At 44.4% G+C, this 12,025-nt stretch overlaps 1 protein-coding gene across 1 annotated transcript; it reads right to left on the bottom strand.

The window, feature by feature from the left end:
• Positions 1-910: 910 nt before the first annotated feature.
• LOC119884371 lies at positions 911-10,609 on the bottom strand. Its single transcript, XM_038694795.1, has 3 exons — positions 10,092-10,609; positions 2,343-2,408; positions 911-1,525 (listed from the first exon to the last, which is right to left on the bottom strand). Exons 1-3 carry the CDS (start codon positions 10,574-10,576, stop codon positions 1,024-1,026), a joined length of 1,053 nt encoding a protein of 350 aa, XP_038550723.1. The 5' UTR covers positions 10,577-10,609; the 3' UTR covers positions 911-1,023.
• Between the last annotated feature and the right edge of the window lie 1,416 nt (positions 10,610-12,025).

Consider the following 12,025-nt stretch of genomic DNA (forward strand, 5'->3'; position numbering starts at 1 on the left):
TGAGCCAACATTTAAAACAAAATGTTTATTACACAGATCTACATGTCGCATTTGTCACATATAGTTAGTTGATGGCAAAAACAAACTACTGACATGACTGCATATGAGAATGACCATATTGTCAAAGGTTCTTGTCCTAACATGGATTAGTGAGTGATTAACCCACAGAGAGAGAAACACAGATTTTAAGAACCAGTCAGCAGTTTGTCCCCCCATTCATAAATATATAAATTATACTACTACTAATAAAAACCTCCTTATAGCTGCATGTGATGTTGGGTTCAGACCGGACATTTTAAAAGCCGTCTGAAGCTCATGTGTCTTTGGCCCCTGTTGGGATCTGAACCTTTAATGTTAAGCTGAAGTATGAGGAGAGACCAATAAGGAAGGACTCCAAAGTCACAATACAGACCAATTTTTATTTTCATGCATTTCTCGGTAATGTAGATGTGTGTGTGGCTTAAGCTCTACAAAAGAGAATTAACATCTAAATTAAATATATTAACAAATATGATGTGAGACAATTAACTTGGATTATATATTAAAGGAATAGTTAAAGATATTAAACATATACTCAAAAATACTCTAATACACTTTCTTTTTCACTTTTTATTCGATTGATACAACTCTCATGATGTCTTTACGGTAAATATGGTCAGTTAGCTTAGCTTAGCACGACTGGAAACAGCAGTGTAAAAACAGCTGTGGAGTTATTATACAAACTGTCCACTTTAGTAAAAGTCATGACCGTTTCTTTGGTACTCTTGTGAATCCAACATTTCATTCACTTCCATAATATTAGAGAAGCAGCAGATGTTTCAGAGGCGGACATCCTAAAATAAAAATATGTATCACTTTCAACAAACCAAGACAGCAGCTCAGATTTAACGTGACACGTTTATTTTCAAGGTTACAATGACACAGTAACAAAATGGCACTTACTTTGTATCCAAATATATAAAAATACATTTGAACATAGAAAATAAATTGGTAATAGCTCTCACAGCTCACATGTAGCCCACATCACATCAAACTACATCCAGAGGAGGGTTCAACTGGGCTTGGTTTGATGGTTTTAATGATCTGGATTCTTTTGGGATCCCAGACACAATCCTCCTCCAAACCGCTCCTCACCATCCCACACCTGGGTGGCACCCAGGCGGTGTCATAGCCATGGGCATGCCAGGTCTTCTGAAGTGGATGATCTTGGTAATCGATCCTTTTCACTTTCCCCACGTTGACCGCTACCTTAATAACCACCCTGTCAGACTCAGGGTGATTAAGGGGATAGCGGCTAGCTTTCTCCAGGTCTCTGCTGAGGTAGACGCCGCGGCCGAGCATCCCGCCTGCAGACTGCCTGAAACCTGTGGCCAGGATGGCCTGAGCAGCCTCGCTGGTGGTGCCGTGGTACATGATGTACTTTCTACCACTAACTGGCTCAGAGAGGCCCAGTCGACTGACCCCATAGGGCAGATCAAAGTCATCTTCAGCCCACTCGTACTGGCTCATGTTGGTGTCAGTATCTCTGTAGGAAAGAGGATTGTTAGTGTAAATTGTAAAGTGAGTTCAGATGAATTCCATGTGAAGAAACTAAACATCACTGCAAATTAAACAATACAGGAATGAGACCAGAAAGTTAAGAAAGTATTCAGCAACACACTACAGTATTTAAGATCCATTTAAAGTTCTGGATGTTCAGTCTAGCTTATCACAAAGACCGGAAGAAGCAGAGGAAACTCGTTAGCTATAGCTCCATCAAAAGTGAATCAAGACGTCATATTGTGGTCAGGCAGAAGTTGAGCCAGGTGAAACGTTTGGACGCATTTCTTTCACACACATGCTCACAATGACATGGCTAATATGCTAATGTTTACCAGGTGTGTAATGTTTACTATGTTCACCATCATAGTTTAGTCACCATAACTTTGATGATCCCCTTAAACTTGTTCTAGTGTAACCAACAGGTCCACTGATCTGTTGAAACGTCTGCCGTTACATTTGATACGCATATTTATTTATTAAACTGTCCGTAGCTGTCAAAGACTTTTTTAAATTATGTTTCCTATAGTTTATGCGAGTGTATGGTTAACTTTTACATATAGCTTTGGTTCTGATAAAATCACAGTTTGGCTGCAGCTTCTTAATGAGATTAAACACAGTTCCAAAGTGTGATCGTTCAGGCAAACACCATGAATCTGCTTTTATCAGTCAGGAAGCTCACAGTTGAGTCAGACTCAATATATTTCACTGACGGTTTAAGAGAATTTTCTTTCAGCCTAACTAAATTCATCTCCTCAAATTGATAATATTTTATGTAAAACAGCAGACGTGTGATCACGTACCTCTCTCCACGTTCTTCCAAGAGTGCAGGCTGTGAGTCTGATCTGCTTTTTATAAGGAGCTTCAGGCTTTGGGAGGAAATTTCATAACAGTGCGTTAAACACAGTTCCAATGTGTGATCGTTTAGGCCTGAAAACACCATAACTCTGCTTTTATCAAACAAGACGCTCACAGTTGAATCATACTCAGTGTATCCCACTGATGGTCTCGTACTAACTAAATTCATCTCCTCATATTGATAATATTTTATGTAAAAATGCAGACTGTGTGTTCACGTACCTTTGTCCAGGTTCTTCCAAGACTGCAGGTGTGAGTTCACTCGCCTCTTTATAAGGACCTCTGGGAGGAATTTTCTTAAAGGTGCGTCCATCATCCTCTTTGGTTTCACTTCTATGACTTTTGTTTACAGTCGGAGAGGCATTTATATATATATATATAGGTGTGGTCAAGACAGCAATGATGTTGGGTTTCAGTCAGCCAGCAGCACAGTGATCAGTGATTTTAGGCTGTTACAGGCAGATGTGGGTATTGCACTTATGGGACTTTTCCTTCCTTATTGGGGCACAAATGTATGTTTTTACAATTTGTCACATGTAAGAAAAAGGACAAAGTAGAATTTTGCGCTTCATGTATTGTGGCAGATGAGCTTCCTAACCGTAACGTTTTCATTATTATGTGGAAACAGGTTTGGCAGCTGCGAAAACCTTTCAGAACCACATTCCTACCAGATTTGCTCAGGTTTTCTTTGTGCTCGTGCATTAGTTTTCATTTCCATGAAATAAAATGGCTTGTAACTGCAGTATATTTAAACCTGGTGTATTTCCTGTAAATGTCCTCATTGTGACCCTGTGGTTTATGCTAACTCACCACCTCTGTTGTAGAGATTTGAAGAAATGAGGATGACAGTTGTAGTTGTTTTCGTCTCTCTGTAGACATTTTGTCTCCCTGGTGGTCGTTTTGTGTCTCTTTGTAGTCGATGTGGGTTTCTTTGTGGTCATTTTGACCCTCTTTGCAGTAATCTTGCTCCAGACCCCTTCGGGCTCCATAAGATGAAGATACAATAAATTACAATACTGGAAGAAATACAAAGTCTAATTTTGTTTTTAAATTGTAATTGTGCAGAACAGCCTATTGAAGAAAAATTAGGGTTTACATTCACTTTCACTTCAATTATTAATAACACTGATTTTATAACAGGTCTCTTATAGAATCAGGTTTCAGACATTTGGACTCAAAGGGTATTTCACCCTTTAGTGACTTCTTTGAGGATGGGGTCCTTATGGCTTTTAATTCTTCTGACCTGACCTGCTGTGGGCTTAGACTGCTGGGGGACTTCCCATGATGCACTGAGCTCCTCTCTCTTCATCTATATGCAACTGTATGTCATTAATTCATGTTACTAACTTGACTTCTTCCCTCGTAGTTTTGCGCTCGCTCGTCCCTCTCCTATCACTTTCTGCAGGTGTTTCTGGCTCTGGAGCTGTGGATTCTGGATCTGTGGTTTTCGAGTGACTTACTGCTACTGCTGCCATGTTCCTGCTCAGAACCCACGGCTACAGTATTATTACTTGTCCTATTATTATTCCATCCATCCATCTTCAACCGCTTATCCTGCGTACAGGGTCGCGGGGGGCTGGAGCCAATCCCAGCTGATATCGGGCAAAAGGCGGGGTACACCCTGGAGAGGTCGCCAGTCCATCGCAGGGCCACACGTAGACAAACAACCACTCACGCTCACACTCACACCTAAGGACAATTTAAGGTCACCAATTAACCTAGTCCTATTATTATTATTATTATTATTAATATAACTCTAATTAGGGGTGGTGACAGGTGGGTGATTGGGTGAAGCTGGCCAGGTGATGGGAATGCGTAATAGGCGGGCATAACAGTGGAGACAATTAATGAGACTATCAAGATGAAACAAGTTTAGCAACTGAAAACACCTTTCAGAACTTTCTACAGTATGAAGGATTATGTTACATACATTTAAATAACTTTACACATTAGGATGTGTGGTGTGGTCATTGTCTTTTTTAAATGAGTCAACATTTAAAACAAAAGGTTTATTACATGGATTTGCATGTCACATTTATCAAACGTGGTTCTTTGCAAAAACATACTAACATAACGTATATAAATAAATATACATGTATATGAGAATAACCATAATAAGAATAATCTTAAAACTTCGTAACACGGATTATTGAGTGATTAACCCACAGACAGAGAAACACAGACTTGTTTCATGAACCAGTCAGCTTTTTGTCCCTGATTAATAAACATATATAAACAATACTGCTACAAATAATAAAATAACCTAATTAGGGTAAACATGTCATGAAGGACTCAAAGGTAACAAAAAACTATGAGGGGCCGTACGAGCCATTATCTATTCTTGACCTCTCACATACATATATTTTCCTTTCACATACATATATTTTAATGTACACATTCACACATTTTGATGTGAGCAAAAACTACAGAGAGGAACAGTTTAAGCCATCGCCTTCCACTGCTACTTGTGGCAGGTGGTTCGGACGCCCAGGCCCACTGTTCAAAGGAACCCACCTTGGACACAGTCTGCCTGACTTAATTTGCATTTTTGTTGTTTAGTTTAATATTTTGAATACAGTTTGTTTGCATGTTGTGATTGCAGCAAAAAATCATGGATACAATTGTGGATACAACAGTCCTGTTGAGCTTCACGAGTGACACACAGGTCATATTGGTTTACCTCATTCAGCAACGGGCTACTCCTTTTATTGCTGTAATAATTCTTTTCATAGATGCTTTAGGAATAATCATATTGTATTGGCTTTTATTTTATTACATAGAGTCATGGCAGGCTGCACAGGCTAATTTCTAAAACAAAAATAAATTAAGATTTACCTGGAGATGATAGAATTAATCGGCATTTGAACTCTTTTGGTGAGGTAATAAATGTAAAAGACGTTATTTACATGTAAAAGTCCTGCACTCTATCTTTTAAGTATAAAAAGTATCATCACAAGAAAATTGACTATGAGCGTATATCATCATCATATATTGGTTAATGCATTTTTATATACTGATGCATTGATGCATCTCATAACCATAGATGGTGAAGACGGAGCTAGTTTTTATATATTTTATATGCTGTTGGGTTGGTTAACAGTGCATTATATTTTATAAGCTCATGTAAAATCTTAATAAAAAAATCTTAAATCTTAAAATCTTAATTTGTAATAAATTAAATCCATTCCCCGGGCCTCAGCCCCTGCCTAAACAGCAGGTCTGCTCCCTGATTCTGCGTCCCCAGGAGATACATCGCCCTGAGCGATAGTAACCTCTGCTGGGACCACAGGAGGATCTGACGCGCCAGTCTGTCCAGAGGGCGCGAGCGCAGACCGCCCTGGTGATTCAGATAGGCCACCACCGCTGTGTTGTTCTCCTCGGAACGAACCAGGACGTGGTGGCCTTGGAGATCGGGCAGGAAACTCCTTAGAGCCTGGAACACCGCCAACATCTCGAGACAGTTGATATGCCACTCGGATCGATGCACCTGCCAGGATCCCCTTGCAAAGCGGCCGTCCATGACCGCGCCCCAGCCCGTGAGGGAGGCGTCTGTCGAAAGAACCAGCCGGCGACAAGACCCTCCCAGCACGGGCCCCTGGGACAGGAACCAAGTTTCCTTCCAAACTGATAGGGAACGAAGACACTTGCGCGTAACCCAAACCAGACGGAGAGGATTCCCCTCGGGGAAAAACCCTTGTTCCTTAGCCACCACTGCAGGGGTCTCATGTGCAGCAGTCCAGATGGTATTACGCTGGACGCAGCCGCCAGGAGACCCAACACTCGTTGAAAGTGTTTCATAGTGATGGCGTGGCCTAACTTCACCCCTTTCACGGCAGCCAATATGGTGTCGACACGTGCCGGAGACAATTGTGCCCGCATCGTTGTCGAATCCCATGCAACCCCTAGGAACGTAGCCCGTAGGGTGGGCGCCAGCACGCTCTTCTTTGCGTTGAGCCTCAGCCCTAAACGCCGCAGATGAGCCAGAACGACATCTCGATGCCGAACCGCCAACTCTCGAGACTGGGCTAGGATGAGCCAGTCGTCGATGAAGTTGAAATCCGGATGCCCCGGAGCCTCAGCGGGGCCAGTGCTGCATCCATACACTTGGTGAATGTGCGAGGGGAAAGTGCCAGGCCGAATGGAAGAACCCGATACTGGTAAGCCACACCCCCGAAGGCAAACCTCAGGAACTTCCTGTGAGAAGGACGGATGGAGACCTGGAAATAGGCGTCCTTTAGATCTATCGTGACGAACCAATCCTCAGATTGGATGTGCGTCACGGTGGCGGGGATGATGAGCATCTTTAACCTGAATCTCCTCAGAGACCGGTTAGAACCCGCAGATCCAAAATAGGGCACGCAGCCCTCCGTCCTTCTTGGGGACTATGAAGTACCGGCTGTAGAACCGGCGTCTCTGTCTGGGGGGAGACACGTTCCACGGCCCCTTTCCTCAGCAGAGTACAAACTTCCTGTCCCAACACCGGACCTTGCTCCGGGCGGACCACAGTCCAAACCACCCCCTCTCTTCTGTTGAATTTGGAGGGCGGGTTCTGAACTGTAGTCGATACCCATCTATGGCAGTGCGCAGGACCCGCGGAGAAATGTTCGTCAGGCTCCGCCAAGCGTCTGCAAAGTCTGCCAACGGAACCAGCCCCTCGGGGCTGGTGGTCGGTGTCTCGTGTGATCTTCTGGTGGACCCCTGAAGCCCCAGAACGGCAGGGGGGAGCCGCCGAAGATCCACGGTGAGTGAGTCGGGATGCCGTCCGCCTGCAGACCTTCGGGGCAGGCAGTACGGCGCGGACTCGATGGTGGCAGGTGCGTCCTGAACGTGTAAACGGCGGGATAACATCACCTGTTGCCACGGCGGAGGGGACCTCGGTCGGCCTCCGGGGGGGTGGGGAGGGTGCGGGAGGGGAGAAAGACTCCCCTACCCCGGTCTTCCCTGAGCTCCGTCGGGACTGGATGACGGTCCTCAGATCGCGTCTCACAGAAGGCTGAGGTTGAGAGCGCCGTCTCGCTGCCCCAGCTCCTCGGGGGGGCCCCCGAGAAGCGACACTCTGCTTCCTCTCCGTAGGAGCTCGTAGAGGGAAGGGACCTACGCCTGGCAGCCTCATCTGCCTTGGGTCCAGACCGGCGAGGGAGGTACTGGCGGAACGCTTCACACTGCGTCTAACGCTTCGTGGTTCTGCGAAGCTCCGCCAGATCTTCCTCGGAGGGACCCCCCTCTGAACCATCTCCTGTAGCAGGTTGGCTTGGTAGACTTGAAGCACCGTGGTGTGCAAGCTTGCATCTGCCTGGCCCGCTGCCATGTACGCCTTCCCCACGAGCGTGGATGTGGTGCAACATGGTTTGGATGGTAACGCCGGCTTCTCCAGGGAGGACGCAAGTCGAGGGGAGAGATAGCTCGCAAGCTCATCCTCCACCTGAGGCATCCTCCCATAACCACGGTCCCTAACCCCATCACATTACTGTAGTTCAGTGATCGGGGTGTGGAAAGCCATGTAGAGAAGGGTCTGCCCCATGATTACTCAGTTCATCATGTACTTTCTTTTCAGGAAAGAATGGCAGAGACCGGCGTGGAGGTGGCGTGTGGTGCTTAAGAAACCTTTCATCAAGCTACCACTAGCCTGTGGTGTCTGCTCCTCTTTTCTCTTTATTTATTTTTTTTTCCGGCCAGTTGAAGTTGAGCTTAGCCACGGCTCTAGTCACCACCTCCAGCAGCACGTCATAGTCGGGCGCGGCCAGATGACGCCGCCCCGACACCCGGAAGTCATCGTCCACTGCGCTGAGCATGTCTGCCTCCTCGGAGTCGGATTGCTGCAGCGTCTCCGGATCCAAACCGCGAGCGGGAGAAGCCGAGAACGGGCTCCCGAACGAGGAAAGGAAGCGTCGGAGCCAGCGGATGAAGGTCGGGAAAAAGCCTCAGCCGTCCCGAAATCCTCCGACAGATCACGCTGTGAACCCATGAGTGAAACCGCTGGGCCGCCTCAGCGGCCGCAGGGCCCGCACCACGGGGAAAACACATCCGGCCATCCTCGGAAAAGAGAGCCATGCTGTACCTCAGTACCCGCACGGAAAGGGCTTCGCAACGGGCGCAGGCAGCCCCCTCGAGAGCTGCCCGGGCGTGCTCCATCCCCAAACATGAGACACACATCTCATGAGAATCTCCATCCGTGATGTACCGAGGGCAAGAAAAAACACACCTTCTGTACATCTGGTTGCCGGACATGCTGGTAGACTTCTTCTTCAGGTAAGACACACTGCTTGTAGGACTGGAGCTTTCTTCAAACAACATACAGAGCGCCTGCTGAATAGAAAAAAGCTAATGATGAGTGTGTACAGGTGTGCTTTATACTCCTCCGGTTATTCCGTCACACCTTACCGTTCTAGCAACAGGCCAATAGGATTGGAGTGATTTCATTCACGTTCAGACCTGCTTCGCCTAGAGGCGTTCCCATAGTGTCGTAACCGACGCAGTTCGAGTTCCCTCGAAGGGGAACTAATCAGAACTCATCAGTTTCTGCCCCAAGCAGGTGGGTGACTGGATGAAGCTGGCCAGGTGAGGTATAACAGTGGAGACAGTTAATCAGACATCACTATCAAGAGGAAACTGGTTTGGTAACTGAAAACACCTTTCAGAACCTCCTACAGTATGAAGGATTATGTTACATTCCTCAAAATAACTTTACACATTAGGATACGTGGCGTGATCACTGTTTTTTAAATGAGCTAACATTTAAAACAAAATGTTTATTACACGGATCTACATGTCGCATTTGTCACATATAGTTAGTTGATGGCAAAAACAAACTACTGACATGACTGCATATGAGAATGACCATATTGTCAAAGGTTCTTGTCCTAACATGGATTAGTGAGTGATTAACCCACAGAGAGAGAAACACAGATTTTAAGAACCAGTCAGCAGTTTGTCCCCCCATTCATAAATATATAAATTATACTACTACTAATAAAAACCTCCTTATAGCTGCATGTGATGTTGGGTTCAGACCGGACATTTTAAAAGCCGTCTGAAGCTCATGTGTCTTTGGCCCCTGTTGGGATCTGAACCTTTAATGTTAAGCTGAAGTATGAGGAGAGACCAATAAGGAAGGACTCCAAAGTCACAATACAGACTAATTTTTATTTTCATGCATTTCTTGGTAATGTAGATGTGTGTGTGGCTTAAGCTCTACAAAGAGAATTAACATCTAAATTAAATAAATATATATATATAAATATATTAACAAATATGATATGAGACAATTAACTTGGATTATATATTAAAGGAATAGTTAAACATATTGGAAAATACACTTATTATTCAATTGATACAACTCTCGTGATGTCTTTTACGATAAATATGATCAGTTAGCTTAGCTTAGCACAACTGGAAACAGCAGTGTAAAAACAGCTGTGGAGTTATTATACAGACTGTCCACTTTAGTAAAAGTCATGACCATTTCTTTGGTAGTCTTGTGAATCCAACATTTCATTCACTTCATTCACACATAATATTAGAGAAGCAGCAGCATGTTTCAGAGGCGGACATCCTAAAATAAAAATATATGTCACTATCAACAAACCAAGACAGCAGCTCAGATTTAACGTGACCCGGCATTTACTTTTTATCCATAAATACAAAAATACATTTGAACATAGAAAATAAATAAAGAGCTCACATGTAGCCCACATCACATCCAACCACATCCAGAGGAGGGTTCAACTGGGCTTGGTTTGATGGTTTTAATGATCTGGATTCTTTGGGGATCCCAGACACAATCCTCCTCCAAACCACTTGGCACCATTCCACGCCTGGGTGGCACCCAGGCGGTGTCATAGCCGAAGTCATGCCAGGTCTTCTGACGTGGATGGCCTTGACGATTGATAGCGATCACCTTCCCCACGTTGACCTCCACCACAACAACCACCCTGTCAGACTCAGGGTGATTAAGGGGATAGCGGCTAGCTTTCCCCAGATCTCTGCTGAGGTAGACGCCGCGGCCGAGCATCCCGTCTGCAGACTGCCTGAAACCTGAGGCTCGGATGGCCTGAGCAGCCTCGCTGGTGGTGCCGTGGTACATGATGTACTTTCTACCACTAACTGGCTCAGAGAGGCCCAGTCGACCGACCCCAGGGGGCAGATCAAAGTCATCTTCAGCCCACTCGTACTGGCTCATGTTGGTGTCAGTATCTCTGTAGGAAAGAGGATTGTTAGTGTAAAGAGTTCAGAAGGATTCCGTGTGAAGAAACTAAACATCACTGCAAATTAAACAATACAGGAATGAGACCAGAAAGTTAAGAAAGTATTCAGCAACACACTACAGTATTTAAGATCCATTTAAAGTTCTGGATGTTCAGTCTAGCTTATCACAAAGACGGAAGAAGCAGAGGAAACTCGTTAGCTATAGCTCCATCAAAAGTGAAACAAGACGTCATATTGTGGTCAGGCAGAAGTTGAGCCAGGTGAAACGTTGGACGCATTGATTTCACACACATGCTCACAATGACATGGCTAATATGCTAATGTTTACCAGGTGTGTAATGTTTACTATGTTCACCATCATAGTTTAGCTTGTTGGTACCATTTGCGTAATAGCATGCAATTACCACCCAACACAAAATACTTTTCCTCCAGCGCCACCATAACATTGACTTTGATGATCCCCTTAAACTTGTTCCAGTGTAACCAACAGGTCCACTGATCTGTTGAAGCGTCTCATCATCTTTTGGATGGTTTGCTGTTACATTTGATACACATATTATTTATTAAACTGTCCGTAGCTGTCAAAGACTTTTTTAAATTATGTTTCCTATAGTTTATGCGAGTGTATGGTTAACTTTTACATTTAGCTTTGGTTCTGATAAGATCACAGTTTGGCTGCAGCTTCTTAATGAGATTAAACACAGTTCCAAAGTGTGATCGTTCAGGCAAACACCATGAATCTGCTTTTATCAGTCAGGAAGCTCACAGTTGAGTCAGACTCAATATATTTCACTGATGGTCTCGTACTAACTAAATTCATCTCCTCATATTGATAATATTTATGTAAAAATGCAGACTGTGTGTTCACGTACCTTTGTCCAGGTTCTTCCAAGACTGCAGGTGTGAGTTCACTCGCCTCTTTATAAGGACCTCTGGGAGGAATTTTCTTAAAGGTGCGTCCATCATCCTCTTTGGTTTCACTTCTATGTATCTTCTCTTCTTTGTTTACAGTCGGAGAGGCATTATATATGTATATAGGTGTGGTCAAGACAGCAATGATGTTGGGTTTCAGTCAGCCAGCAGCACAGTGATCAGTGATTTTAGGCTGTTACAGGCAGATGTGGGTATTGCACTTATGGGACTTTTCCTTCCTTATTGGGGCACAAATGTATGTTTTTACAATTTGTCACATGTAAGAAAAAGGACAAAGTAGAATTTTGCGCTTCATGTATAGTGGCAGATGAGCTTCCTAACCGTAACGTTTGCATTATTATGTGGAAACAGGTTTGGCAGCTGCGAAAACCTTTCAGAACCACATTCCTACCAGATTTGCTCAGGTTTTCTTTGTGCTCGTGCGTTAGTTTTCATTTCCATGAAATAAAACGGCTTGTAACTGCAGTATATTTAAACCTGGTGTATTTCC

This window comes from Micropterus salmoides, unplaced genomic scaffold (genome assembly GCF_014851395.1).
Source record: "Micropterus salmoides isolate LMB-PRFRI ecotype aquatic unplaced genomic scaffold, ASM1485139v1 Ms_hic_scaffold_3393, whole genome shotgun sequence".
Taxonomy (NCBI): Eukaryota; Metazoa; Chordata; class Actinopteri; order Centrarchiformes; family Centrarchidae; genus Micropterus; species Micropterus salmoides.

Bases quoted from the DNA above. Each gene is read 5' to 3' on its own strand.
- LOC119884371 (XM_038694795.1), bottom strand. From the start codon at position 10,576: ATGAGCCAGTACGAGTGGGCTGAAGATGACTTTGATCTGCCCCCTGGG. The intron at 2,409-10,091 runs ATGTGGGCTACA...TTCCTCCCAAAG, and splicing joins TCTGGATGTGGTTGGATGTG to CCTGAAGCTCCTTATAAAAA. The intron at 1,526-2,342 runs GTACGTGATCAC...TCTTTCCTACAG, and splicing joins TTGGAAGAACGTGGAGAGAG to AGATACTGACACCAACATGA.